Below are 14,387 nucleotides of genomic sequence, written 5' to 3'. Positions count from 1 at the left end.
ACTGTAGGAGGCAGCCGGCTGTCTTTCATGTTAGCATCTGCGCTGGGTTTTGGGTGTGTTTTCTGATGTGGATGTGTGACTCATTTCTTACTGCCTTTTCTTTCAGAGCATTGAACAGATATTACTGCTTTATCCTGTTGTGGAGGCTTTGGTCAAGATGCTCTTAGTATTTTCTTATGGCAAACAGGCTTTGCGTGTGTGAAGTAGTGATTGAATGTATGCTGCACTCTTGGTGACCCTTGAAGTACCTGTGGAATTTCACAGGCAAAACAAAATCAGAGCTTTCTAGAGGATGTGGTTGGTTTTTGAAGCTCTAGATGGGACACTTTTGAAGAAAATTAATTTCTGAAAGTAATCAGTTTTCCTTATGACCCCTCAGGTTAGGACCTACATTACTTTGGGAAACCCAGATGAAAATGCCTAGTAGGGAATGCTTACACAGTTAGTTCTCTTCCCTTCTGTCAGTTTTCTAGAGTGCTCAGTTCCCTTTTTGAAATTTTGTAGTCTTCTGTTGCAAGAGCACTTTGAAAGAGTAACTTCATGTATGTGTTGTTTTACAGTAGAATCTAATGTACAGAGGCAGACAGGACAGTCTCTGTCAGACTGCTCATCTCTTCTGAGGAATTTGTGGGCTTTCTCATGGTTTATCTCCTCTTTGGTCCTTACAATCTAGCACCTTATCCAGGACACCAGGACACTACAGCAGTAATTCGAGAGTGAGTCTTGCTGCCTACTGGATGAATCTAGAGAAGTGCTAAGCTTTTTTGTGTTGGATTTTTTTTTTTAGTACCTCACTTCTGTTAGGCTGCCAGTAGGAAACTCTGATGTGCTTCATTGTGATTACTTGTCTTGTATCTTCATTCATAGGAATCTGAGGCCTACTTCTTCAGGTGCATTTTGTGCATATGCATGAACAGCTGTTTAAGCAGACACTATGAATTTTTAGAAACCTGGGCAAGATGCAAAGATGCAAAAGGAGCTGAGCAGAGGCAAAGGTGTTGCTGCTGTTTGTCTGCTTCGGGTACTGCTTTCTCCTGGGGAGGTGGCTCTGCAAACTGCCATGTAGTCATCTCAGGATGGTCTCTCCTATCTGTGAGCAGCTAACAGTTAAGGAGTGGGGATAAGAACCTGATCTTCCACTGCCCGTGTTGTTGGGAGACTGTCTTTGCAGACTTCTGTGCCTGCAGTCCACTCTGATTCGTTATCAATATTTTTCCCAGCAATTTGCATAGAAAACAGAGTATTTCTTTATTTTTTTGTATCTTAAAATTTTGTGTAGTGTTAACCAAACAATATGACATAAAAGTGGCACAACTGCTTTGGTTCATGGACTGGTGATTACCCTGTATTAACAGGGAACTTGTACAAACAAAACAGATTTTCATGCCAAGCTGGACTGACTAGACTCAAGGTGCTCTTTGTCACAGTTTGTGCCCGTGATTGTCTCTGTTCCACTTTATTAGATTAGCTGTAATTGAATCCTAAACTGCATTTCATCATGTGTGGGTTTTGGTGTTTTTTTTTTACTGCCTCTCTTGCCAATTTGTGGCTAAAACCAAGGCAGTTTAATGACCTTGTGCTTCTCCCTTACCGTTCTTCCTCATTTGTTTTTTTTCTGGAATCTTAGCAATAGGAGTCCATGGACTCTTCCAACTCATTTAATTTCCATGATCTGATGTTCACTTATGATGCCATAGCTTCAGGCAACAGTACCTGGGATTTCCAGATAGTCTTCTATCCAAGTCGTGCAGAGGCTCAAGATTGCTTAGTTTCCGATCTATAAGATCAAATGGATTCACCATGGATTACCAGTGGCTTTATGCTTGCATCCTTATCCACTTACCTGCATACATGTATTTCTGTTCAAATACATGCTTCTCTTTTTGTTAACTTCTTCAGGTCCTAGCTTAAAAAAAATCTCTTCAAATCCATGTTTAGTATATGCAGGACATCTATTAATGGAACAGTACGTTCCTTATCATTATGAATAGAGCAATTCATATGCTTAAAATGAAATGTGTGCTCAGATGGCCTCCTGGCTTGGAACAGTAGAGTGGAAAGACAAACTCCTGTAGTGAGGTATGTTTGCAGACTGCTGGCAGGTGTACTCTGTCTCCTGTCATGGCTGAATAATGTTCAATAAAGTTCAAAATATAAAAGCTGCCAAACGAAATCCTCAATCCTGTAGAACTGGTATTGTTGTCAGATGCTTTGCTTGTTTCGGAGTTGAGAGCTCAGAGCCTGGAGTAGGTGCTCTCTGAGATGCCCTGACCACACAAGCAGCTGGCTGGGAGGTGGTGAGTGCTGGGTGCTCCTCCTGTGCTGCTCTCGTTGCACTCCTGCCTGCTGTTGAAGGTGGTCCAAGGCATTTGTCATACAGTTCATGGTTTCAACCCTGACTACTTGCAGATGGGCAGCAATTTGCCATTTACTCTTCAATGTGTCAGTGTTCCTTTGTTTTCCTCTCCCCTTCTGCCAAGAGCAAGGTGTTTCTGCTGTGAATCTTAACTTCGTTTATGGCCTAGTCTAAAAGGTGGAATGGAAATGGTGCTCCAGTTCTCTGCAAACAAAACTGTCTCTTTTTAGAACATTCTCTAGGTTATTCCTCTCTAAGTATGTGCCAGATGTGGAATTATTTGGCTTTGCAAGTGGTCACTAATCTTTCTGGTGTTAGTTGATGGAATTCCTTGACGCTTTAAAAAGATGAATACCATTATCCCAACAAGAAATGTAAACATATGCTTTTTTGAAAATGTTGTAGAGCTGTTAATACGTCATAACTCTCTGTCCAGCCTCTTAAAGGAACCCAGGGAAGCGTGGGAAATGCCGGTAGTTTTCAGTAACTGAGGAGAGCCCTTGGGCAGGCGCATTTTGTTTAGATGGGGGAATTTATTGATTTTGACTGTCTGGTAATAAATAGCATGTGAACAATTCTGTTGATTTGGTGTGAGTATTTAAGTACATAAATATCACCATGTGCTTTATTACTTTCCTCAGTTTAAGGTCCAGAAGTGTATCTTTGTGGGTATATTCTTTCCTAGACCCACAGAAAAAGCACCAGATGTCTTGGCCCTGTAATTGAAGTGCTTGCTGAAGCATTAAAATCCAACTTACAAAAAGTTCTATGAGTTTGTTTCACTTCATAAATTCACAGAATCACAGAATGGTAGGGGTTGGAAGGGACCTCTGTGGGTCATCTAGTCCAACCCTCCTGCCAAAGCAGGGTCACCTACAGTAGGCTGTAGAGGACCTTGTCCAGGTGGGTCTTGAATATCTCCAGAGAAGGAGACTCCACAACCTCCCTGGGCAGCCTGTTCCAGTGCTCCATCACCCTCAGAGGGAAGAAATTCTTCCTCATGTTCAGACGAAACTTCCTGTGCTTCAGTTTGTGCCCTTTGCCCCTTGTCCTGTTGCTGGGCACTACTGAAAAGAGCTTGGCCCCATCCTCCTGACACCCACCCTTCAAATTTTTGTAAGTATATATTAGGTCCCCTCGCAGCCTTCTCTTCTTCAGGCTGAATAAGCCCAGCTCCCTCAGCCTCTCCTCGTAGGAGAGATGTTCCAGTCCCCTCACCATCCTTGTAGCCCTCCACTGGACTCTCTCCAGTAGCTCTTCATCTTTCTTGAATTGGGGAGCCCAGAACTGGACAGAGTACTCCAGATGAGGCCTCACTAGGGCAGTGTAGAGGGGAAGGAGAACCTCCCTCGACCTGCTGGCCACACTCTTCTTCATGCATCCCAGGATCCCATTGGCTTTCTTGGCAACCAGGGCACACTGCTGGTTCAGGGTTAACCTGTCGTCCACCAGGACGCCCAGGTCCCTCTCTGCAGAGCTGCTCTCCAGCAGGTCCATCCCAAGCCTGTATTGGTGCATGGGGTTGTTCCTCCCCAGGTGCAGGACCCTGCACTTGCCCTTGTTGAACCTCATCAGGTTCCTCTCTGCCCAGCTCTCCAGCCTGTCGAGGTCTCACTGAATGGCAGCACAGCCTTCTGGTGTGTCTACCACACCTCCCAGTTTGGTGTCATCAGCAAACTTGCTGAGGGTACATTCCAACTCTTCATCCAGGTTGTTGATGAAGAAGTTAAACAAGGCTGGGCCCAGTACTGACCCTTGAGGGATACCACTTGTTACCAGCCTCCAGCTAGACTCAGCGCCACTGACGGCAGCTCTCTGAGTTCTGCCATTCAGCCAGTTCTCTATCCACTTCACCGACCACTCATCTAGCCCACACTTCCTGAGCTTTCCTAGGAGGATATTATGGGAGACGGTTTCGAAAGCCTTGCTGAAGTCTAGGTAGACAACATCCACGGCTCTCCCTTCGTCTACCCAGCCAGTCATGTCATCGTAGAAAGCTATCAGATTGGTCAGGCATGATTTCCCCTTGGTGAATCCATGCTGACTACTCCTGATAACCTTCTTTTCCTCCACTTGCTTGATGATGGCCTCCAGGATAAGCTGCTCCATCACCTTTCCCAGGATGGAGGTGAGACTGACTGGCCTGTAGTTCCCTGAGTCCTCCTTCTTGCCCTTTTTGAAGATTGGAGTGACACTGGCTTTCTTCCAGTCCTTAGGCACTTCTGTTCTCCAGGACCTTTCAGAGATGATGGAGAGTGGCTCAGCAATGACATCTGCCAGCTCCCTCAGCACTTGTTCTTGCATCCCATCGGGGCCCATGGATATGTTGGTGTCCAGTTTGCCTAAATGATCTCTAACCCGATCCTCATCAACCAAGGGAAGGTCTTCCTTTCTCCAGGCTTTCTTTCTTACCTCCAGGGCCTGGGATTCCTGAGGGCCTGCCTTGGCACTGAAGACTGAAGCAAAGAAGGCATTCAGTAGCTCTGCCTTCTCTGCATCCTCCGTCACCAGGACACCCGCCTCATTCAGCAGCGGCCCCACATTTTCCCTAGTCTTCCTTTTGCTGCTGATGTAGTTGAAGAAGCCCTTCTTGTTGTTTTTGACATCCCTTGCCAGCTTCAATTCCAGGTGGGCCTTGGCCTTCCTTGTCGCATCCCTGCATGCTCTGACCACATTCGTGTACTCTTCCCAAGTGGCCTGCCCCTCTTTCCACATTCTATGGACCTTTCTCTTCCACCTGATCTCTGCTAGAAGCTCCTTGTTCAGCAATGCAGGTCTCCTGCTTCCTTTGCTCAATTTCTTTCTCAGGGGGATGCATCGCTCCTGAGCATGGAGGAAGTGACATTTGAAGAGCGACCAGCACTCTTGGACCCCCCTGCCTTCGAGGCACGTCTTTTACTTAGGAGAAAGTAGAAGAGAAAGAAGAAAAGCAGCATCTGACTTTTCCACGGGGCAAGTCTCTGATGTTTTTGCTGTTGCCTTACTTTTCTTGTGTGTAGATTGCCCACAACCAGGTAATCTACAGATTACCTTAAAGTTTAAAATTTTGACATGAGTACTGACTGGCAGTAAGGTCACATGCATATGCATTCTGTGACTTGGTGACCGTAAGCTTTGGGGTGGCATTTTATGTAGCCAGTATTCATGGTGAATGTGATCGCATTTTATATCCCCTCCCCCACCCCAGTAGTTAGTTCTTTTTATTTATTCAAATGTTTGCCTTTGATTCTGGAGTGCAAGAAGGTTTGCAGTGCATGAAAATGGGCACAAGCGCAGTCTGTACTGCTTACCTTCAGAATTTAATTAGATTGGCATAGAAAGTTGTTATGATGTATGGCTTTTTTTAAATGAAATTTAAGAAGAAAACTTTCTGGGAATAAGCTGAAGTGGCAGTTAATGTGCCAGTACAGCTGCTTATCTGGTTGTCTTTATTTCAGTACAGCATTGCTCGTTGTCTGATAGCTTGTATTTCTTTGGGTAGCTTCCACTCTGCAGTCAGTGAGCTGAACCGTTTTGCAGTTACTGTAGTGATAGGGTCATGTCCTTAGCCTTGAAAAGCTTATAGGCTGCAAGTGTGTTAACAAGTATGTCCAGAGTTTAACCTTTCCTCTCCGCACCTCTCTTAGTGCTCAGACACATGTTTAAGCTACCATTTGGCAACTAGTCTGCTTTAATTGCTCATGGTGTATGCAGAGTAATGTGACGGTTTTTTTTTTTTACTGACCCTCTTTTATCGCAGGTTAAGCTGCGCTTGCAGACAGTTACTGCAACTTAGCTGCCCGATAATAAACTGTTTAAACCACTGTAATTTTGTCATGTGTCTGGACCGTCAGGCACAAGGTGTTTAAGCACCACCTAAAAGGAGTCGTCATTTAAAAGCATCACGTAAGCGCGATATAATTCAAACAAGTACAATCTGTGTGTATGAAGAGGAGATGTGGATGCTTTTAAGAAGAAGCGTCTGCTTTATAAATATGAACTATGAAAGGCTTCCAAATGTCCCCTCTGTTCGTCAAATGTGAATGTGATCTTCTCCTAGGAAGCCATCTGGAGTAGGCATGCTACTGTCGCTGCCTCACTCGCTGCCATTGTCCTATCTGCGCCTCAGAGTGACTTGTCTCCCTGCTGCACGCTCAATATTAGTGGTCGTTTCATGGGTTGGTTTGAATGTCAAGTTTGTTGCCAAGCTTTGGCGCATTGTAAAAATATTTTGTCTCCAATGTGCTGGATTTTTTTTTGTTTTTTCTGTGATTTTTTAGATATTTTTTTTTTTCCTGCCTTCCCCATAGAAATATTGTGAAAGGAATGAGGAGTCTACGAGAAATACTACGGACCGTGGAAACAAAAGCCACTCAGACCTTCAAAATGGTAAGGGGAATGAATGGGAGGTGGGAAGGTGGGGAAATCTACTATGCAGGAATTCTCTCCCTTTGTTAACCAGTGCAGTAGGACAAAATTGTATTTATCCTCACTTGATTGATTGCCTTTATCTTTCTTGCTTTTTTTTTTTTTTTTTTTTTTTTTTTTTTAAACCTTTGGAAGTGATGTGTCAAGTGATGCACTTAATTCAAAGACCAGACCTGCCCAACTGAAACCTCTGAGCCTTCAGAGTTGGACGTGTGGGTTACTTTTGGGTTTTTTTTTTCAGTGCGTTTTGTAGTGCTGGTAGAAATAGGGATGTATTTAGTTTGACAGTGCTGTCCTGAGGTGATAATGTCTTGTTTTCTTTCTCATTTTTCAGTGTGTGCTTGCACACCTTTTTGCATTTGCATGTAGAAGCATTAAGTACTTCTGGCTCTTGCTACAAACCGTGCTTTTTTAGACTCAAGTGCTTCAGTGTTCTTCGTGTACAAGTCTCTTCAATACAGTAGAGAGTGATTTTTAATTCTCGTAATTTTTTTTTTTGGTTGATGTTGGCATTCTGCATCCCATTGTCCTGAATCCCTCTGGCAGAGAAACCATGGAGAAAGTTATTTATGTGCCTGTTTAACTTCTTGGACCTTTAACTGGTTCTTACCTGTCTCCCCTTTAAGAGATCTTGTCCTGAAGTCACTCATGAGGTGACAAGGTCAACGGCATGGAGAATAGCAGGCTTGAGAACATGAATGAAAACTTTGCAACCCTAAAAGCATTGATGTTGATACAAGTAAACTTGTATTGTGCTTGGTTCAGCTTTGTGCTTTGTGTAATTCCAGTGAAGTTTGACAAGGGATGTGGGCATGGGTTTGCACAGCGTTTTGGAGATGGAGAGTGCCAGGTTTTAATGGATGGACTGACTGCGCCTAGCTGGCGTGCAAATGCTGAGCTAAAATGAAGTGCGAGCAGAAAGGGTATCCTGTGTATTTTTTTTGCATAGGTTCCTCACATCTGTGTATTTGGGAACTTTTATTCTGGAAATGAATCTTCTCATTGCCTTGGGATCACCTTATATGCCTAAGTGAGACTACAGATGCGTATGGAAGTTTGTGCAGGGAGTTAGAAGAGGTGACTTAAATAATTGTCACACTAAAATGATTGCATCCTTTTCCAGATTGAGATCAGGGTTCAGGGGATTTTTCTTGCTCGCCTGTTTTATCATTTTGCTGAAATGAGTCCAACCATCTGCTGTTCCTATACCATGACAGAACGTGGCACTCCTGTCCCTGTGCATCTGGGGAGAGCTGTACAGCACGCCTGGGGGATGTATCCCTAAGGGGAAATCTAAAGGTGTTGGTCCAATAGTCCTTTCTGGGATTTCCATTTTACAGGAAGTTACATTTTCATTTTCTTATTTCTAAAGAGCTGTCAAGAGGGCAAAGGGAGGAATGTGCTTAATTAAACAAGTTTTTCAAGCATGAAAGTGAAACACATGATTTCTTTTCCCAGTTTGTAGGATCACAGTGTTCTTCAAGCATAATGGTGCTTTTTTTAGCCAAAGGCAGTAATAACTTAAATCAGAGCCTTGGCCTGTTCTGGTTTATTTGGTCTTATTCAAAACAAGGGTGAAGCTAATTCGCACAGCTACTGTACTGTATGTTAAAATGAAAGACTAAAAGTATTTGATGTTTGCCTTTTGAAAGGCTTGTTACAAACTGTACTCCTGTGTGAACCAGTAGAGAGATCTCTGTTGCTGGCATATTATTTTTCCCTCCCCTCTAAGACTCTAGGAGAAAATACAGGAGACTTGGCTCCTCAGGGTAGAACTGACTAAATAATTACACACTGAGACGATAAAATGATACTGGCTAATGTTGCAGGGCCCTAGGCCATTTTGCTCATGGTTACTTGCTATAAAAAGCATAGAACAGCCTAGTTAGAAACAGAAGGCTTTCTGTAACTTGTCAGTAGGAGTGCATGGAAGGTCTTGGGGTTTCCAGGGAGTTGTACGTGACAATATTTCTTTGAGGCGCCATCGTGCATTCAGATCACTTTGTCCTTTGCTGGGTACATCTATGAAACCTCCCTTCCTGGTGTTTAAGAAACAGCTCATGCTACTGTGCTTGCGTTGTAGGTATAATTCAATGAATTAATGTGTGGTGAGGTAGAAGAAAATAAAGAACCTTGCATCAAAAGAAGTTAATTTTCTGAGTCTGATAACAGGAACTTTAACCTCACTACGATTTATTTGGTCCTATAGATATACCTCAAGTGGAGTGATGCTGCAGTTTATCAATCACACCTGTCCTGGTTTTTAAAAGAAAATTACTCTTGGTGGCCTCATAACACGTCTCAAAGTGTAAATTGCATAGAAAATACATATACAGTAGGCAGAGAAGTTCCAAAATTATACTTACAAGCGTAAGGACAGAAGGGCTGAGGTTTCAGCCTGCCACTGTTCTGTGCAGCATTCACTTTGCAGCTTAGAGCGCAGTGCTGCTTAGAGGCCACAGAAGATACCGCCCGTTTTGATGTCTCTGTGCTTGTTTGCATGGTCACCTATTTACAGTGAAAAAAATTGGTGATTTGTTGGGTGGAGGACAAGGACAAATGCCAAAGATAGTTTTGCAAAGCCGAGTTACCTTGCCTCCTTTTGGACCCAGCTTGCCAGCTGGGTTTGTCAACTGGAAAGCAAATATTTAAGGATCCTTGGCCACTCCATGGTCAAAAAAGTGCATGTGATGTTGCTGTCTCAATGCAAAGGTCCTAAGCCTCTTCTCTCCTACCTCAGTTATTGCAACAAAAAGAGAGAAGCAGTACTGAGATAAGCTATGAAATGCTGCGGGAAGAGCAATATTAAGAGATAAAGGGTTGATCTTTTAAGCCTAATACAAAAGTACCCTCTGGGCTGAAACTGGCATACAAAGTTCTGAGGCTGAGAACGCAGTGAAGTGGCACCATACTCTTAATATCGTAACATCTGTGAGGTTGTCTCAGCGGTGCATGGGGCTATCGGTTGACTTCATTCACTGAAGTGCACCTTGTTATCAGACTTTTTTGATACTTTTTTCCTTCGTAATTGCAACAAGACTGTGTAAATGCAGAAGACTGGCCTTTTCAGAGGAGGGAGGAAACTGCCACTGCTGTAGACTTCTTAGCAGCTGTTTTAGCTACTCTGTAGCTTTCTGAAAAGTGATAGTGTTATGTTGTAGGTACATCTCCTTCCCAAGGGCAAAGGTGGGAAAGGGGTGAATCTTTTGTGTTGGAGAAGGCTTCACTGGTGTGTCTTTTTCTGTACTGTTCACTGATCTCTAGACTGCAGCGAAGCAGCTGGCCCAAGTACTTCTCCATTCCCTCAGTGAAGACTGTTACTGGAGCCCTTTATCAGATCCGCTTCCTGAGTTCATGAACAAGGAAGATCAGTCTTATGTTAGCAATCTTCTTTGTCGGAGGCCCGAGCTGTATGCAGAAGAGAAGTAAGTGTTCCATTTTAGTTTGTTGGCAGGAGGAAGGAGAGTGTTTAAACACTCTTTGGTACTGCTAATTATGTCACTGCTGCATGTAGTAGTTTTGTTGTGTGGTCTTGTTTTTACCTTCCTATCAAAAGGTCTGCTGGAAAATAAAGCTTTAAACCTTGAGTGTTTGATTTTTTTTTTTCCCAGGAAGGAAGAAAATCCAACCAAATAGCCGTCTTTGCTATGAAATGGAAATAATCTATTTATGGTTCAGTATAGCTCATCTAGGATATATTACAGAGCTTTTAATTGTGAGAACCTGCAAAAGAAGGTATTGCCTAGCAAATGAATTATGCATGAGATGTTTCAAGTTACTGCTCTTGTGAAATGAGAAAGAGGCTGACAGGATAATTCTTGACCTTCCTCAGAAAAATATGTGCTGTCTTTCAGTGCGTACTGCCCTCAAGACAACGTAGAAGAGGCTCTTCTTCTCCTCTTAATCAGTGAATCCATGGTAAGCCAAAAATGAGTTTGCAATACTAATAGCATGAAGGAATATCTAGTGTTTCCATATCAAGTCTTCTGGCTGGTTTTGTTTACAGAATCTTCCCTAGATAAACATAAGCAAGGATTCAGCTGCTGAGCAGGAAATGCTATTTATTCCTTTGTTACTGACACCACTTTTATTAAATGGAATGTCAGTGAAGGTTTTGGGAATTATCAGGAAGAGGAAGTGACTGCATTCACCATAGCTGCATGCAGGCTCTGACATCCGGATGCAGTCAGTAGACTGATGTTTCCATTCAAATCATCTGTGGGGTTTTATGGATCAAGAACAAGAGGAAAGGAGCCTTACCTAAAGCCAGGCATGATGGCAGTACCTGCTGTTTGGTATTTGCAGGGTACAATATCCTGCTTACGTTACTGAGTCTTCAGGGATAGTATTTCAGCTGTTCCAGTCGTGCGTGATCTTTGGCAGTTTCTGGTGCTGATGATGCAATGAGTTTTGTCACATGCAGAAACATCCATAATGAACTACAGTGAAAGAATTAGACTTACTCTATTTATAACATCAGTTGCACTAAAAAATCCCATAAGAGGAAGGGGAAAAAGGTGGAGAAAAACAACCGCATGGAAAACTGCATGGTAATGTTTGATCATCTTCATGTTTTGAAAAGATGCAAACATCCAGAAAATGTTTAAGGAATGTTTTCTGAAAAAGTGTAAGGAAAGTTACTTTGCTTTAAACACTGGGTGGTGACTTGTAGCTCCAAGTGACATCTGAAAACCTTGGAGCATCAATGACCCTCATAGGAACTTTTAAACAGCTTTCAGACAAGCTGGAAAGAGATACTGTGGAAACTTTGTTTTGGTTTGGTTTTTGCTTCCTTCAGTTTTTCTTTGTCTGGTTCTTCTGGCTCAAGTCCTCCCCCTTTCCTGCAAACTTTTTCAGAACATTGCAGTTGAATGTTGTTTGCTTTTAAAGTTTGGGGAAAAATTGAAGAGGTGGAACCACCCCAAAAGATTAAATTGACTTAAAAATCGTGTACCTTTGAGTGTTACTATACTTCATGGTTTTTAGTGATTTCTAGGTTAAGCCTCTACAGTACCTCTGCTTTGTGTTTTCAAGGACTTTTCTGCAGTGAGGAGGGCTTTTCATAACTGGAAGCAGAGGCTCCAGGAGTGAGGGCTTGTAGAACACCACGTGTGCTTGTGTTAAAATCAGAAAAACTCATGTCAGCTTCCCTTGTCAGGGCTGGTCCAAGCAGGAGGAGGATCAGGGGTCTGGAGCAACGACAGTACTGGCTGCTTCAGCCTTTTCTGGGACTGGGCTTGCGGTCAGAAAGGCCTTGTGGGACTTTAAACCCTATAAGTGGGACTTTAAACCGTATAATCTTGTTCTACTGAGGTGAATGAAAGTTGTCCCTGTCTTATTCAGTAGCACATAAAATGGCAAACTGGTGCTGTAACAAAGTTATGGATGAGACAGTGTGAAAATGCTAGTGATAGGAACTGGACTGCTGTGCTGACTTCAAGGCTAAATAAATAAACCTGTGTTTAAGTGCTGCTTTTGCATATAGGAACTTTCTGCAGGTGTATGCAAGGCATTTTGATCTGCTGCGTATAGAGCACTTAAATAATCAAAGATCCTGTAGTGGAGCACTGCAGGAACCATAACTGTCTTTCCATTTTTTGTGAAATGGAACATCTGAGCTTTCTTCTTGCATTAGCAATAGGCTTGCTGTGAGTTTATTGTTTTAACAAAAATACAAGACAAGTATATAGAAATACAGCTGTGTATAGAAGTACACTTAGGAACCACAGAAATGTGCTTATTAAGTGAAGGAATAGAGGGATACAGATATGTTTGCAATCCGTAAATATTTTCCTGTAATTTTACTGTTATGGTATTAAGAAGGGGAAATTTTCTTTAATTTATGATGAGACATCTTTTCCATGACAGCTTTGTTGTAGGCTAGTGAACTTTCTCATGTACAGGTTTGCTATTTGTTTGAAGTTTATGGTTGTTTTTTAGAATTTGCTGAAGCTCATGGAAAATGAGTTAACAAGAAGCAGATTTCCAGTTGAGGTCTCCCTAATGATATAACGTTAACCACTAAATAAAACATATTTTCCTTCCTGGAGAGAGTGTCAGTGGCAAGTGATAATGATAGGTTTCTGTAGGCCAGTAAGCAACGTAGTTGGTGTTCCTGGATTTTGGCTGGATTAGGCATTCTTTCAGTATTTACAGTTATGAACCCTGTAAAATGAAACAGAAGTATACAATTAGGTTGGCTTGCTGGGAGCTCTCCAGCTTCTCTGACACTTTGATTGCTCTGTCAGAGCAAAACTCACCAGAAAGGTACTTTTCCTGTCTGATCGTTTTAAAGAGACAAAAGAGCAACCATGACAGTGTAACTTTCTTGCAGGACCGTAAAGCCAAACAGCTGCTCCATATGCCTGTTCCTGACTTTTGCCACTTCAAAATGAGCTCGGGGGAACAAAATTGGGGGGTGGAGGAACAGAAGAATTGCCAGCACATGGAGGGGACACAGAGCAAAGCTGTACTGGGGAGGAGCGTAAATCATCGGAGAACCTCGAAGTAAATGTGTGATAAACTTGATGAAAAGGAGACATGGTAGCTTTTTCAGGTAGCATACATCTGGAACACCTTTCCCCAGCCCCCCCCCCCCCCCCCAAGCCGTACAGGGAGGGAGTAGGTCAGTGCTAGGTGGTTTGCTGCTGAAATTCACTATATTTTTCAGTTTGTGTTGCCTTCCAAAGACGAAGCTAACATCTACTTCACCAGGATCTGTGCAACTCCCCAGAAGATGTTACGGGGCTTACATGAACTGTTCCTGTAAGGGGGAAAAGACGAAAAGAAATCGCTTTTAAGGTGGTGTGACCCAGACCCTACATTCCAGGACACCTCTGGCTCTTAGCGGTGCTGGGTTCTGGCTTGTGACGCTGCCCCGGCTTTTCTTCTTTTTCCTTGCTTTGGAAGGGAGTTACTTTGCATGGTCTGGTGGGATGAAATGAGAATATTTTCTAAAGGGGTAATTAAAGGTTCCTTCAGTATTTCACTCACTCTGCCTCTGAGCTTAAGTATGTAAAAGTTTTTCAGATGGCCAAGTACCATGGTAGCCCCTTTCATAGCTTTGAAAATGCTTCTGTGGATATATTAACACTTAGTGAAAGCTTGGCACCTCTTCTCTCATGGTACTATGCCGAGTTGCCTCCTGTATTCTTTCTCTCCTGTTGAAAATGGGAGCCTATTTTTGTAAACGAAGGCATCTTGGTAAACAATGAAAAGCATGCCAGTTGTTGAGTTTGGCAAGTGCTCTTCCTCCATGCCAGCTGTTACTTAGTCACGGTGGTTGGCTGTAGAGTTCTCATGAAGGAATCTAGTGAAACAAATCGGGCAGCCTGAAGATTACCACAGTCAGGGCTGTCTTTAGGGGGGTTTGTGGCCTCCTGGCTAAATTCTCATTCCTTATGCACAGCCTAAGTTACGATGGTGTGGATGGGCTGCGTTTTGTGAGAGAAGGAAAATGCTCTCCTTCAGACCAAGGGGAAGGCCAGCTGGTGACAGCCTTTACAAGCTCAGGCTGTGGTAGAATGATGTGTTCATGTCACATGTTGGAAAAAATGAACTGGCCTATTTTTAAACCACTAGTCCTCTTTCTTATTGCATTTAACCCATCAAAACCAGTGGTACT

General features: G+C 43.0%; 1 protein-coding gene across 10 annotated transcripts in view; it reads left to right on the top strand.

Annotated features, from left to right (window-relative positions):
* The window catches only part of TTC7A (tetratricopeptide repeat domain 7A), a 181,905-nt gene that overhangs the window by 26,022 nt on the left and 141,496 nt on the right, over window positions 1-14,387 (top strand). For 7 of the 10 annotated variants that reach the window (XR_012763068.1, XR_012763070.1, XR_012763069.1 and 4 more), the window contains 3 exons: window positions 6,646-6,724; window positions 10,028-10,188; window positions 10,618-10,681. Coding sequence is in view for 7 of the 10 variants with exons in the window: in XM_075412838.1 (XP_075268953.1) it covers window positions 6,646-6,724; window positions 10,028-10,188; window positions 10,618-10,681 (304 nt within the window). In the remaining 3 variants the exon portion in view is untranslated. Of the gene's footprint in view, window positions 1-6,363; window positions 6,514-6,645; window positions 6,725-10,027; window positions 10,189-10,380; window positions 10,499-10,595; window positions 10,682-14,387 lie in introns of those variants that run through there. The other 3 variants (XM_075412842.1, XM_075412844.1, XM_075412843.1) reach the window with 3 other exon arrangements.

This window comes from Opisthocomus hoazin, chromosome 2 (assembly GCF_030867145.1).
Source record: "Opisthocomus hoazin isolate bOpiHoa1 chromosome 2, bOpiHoa1.hap1, whole genome shotgun sequence".
NCBI classification, from domain to species: Eukaryota; Metazoa; Chordata; class Aves; order Opisthocomiformes; family Opisthocomidae; genus Opisthocomus; species Opisthocomus hoazin.
The sequence above is the reverse complement of the archived record's forward strand: the minus strand, read 5'-3'. Positions and strand labels throughout refer to the sequence as shown.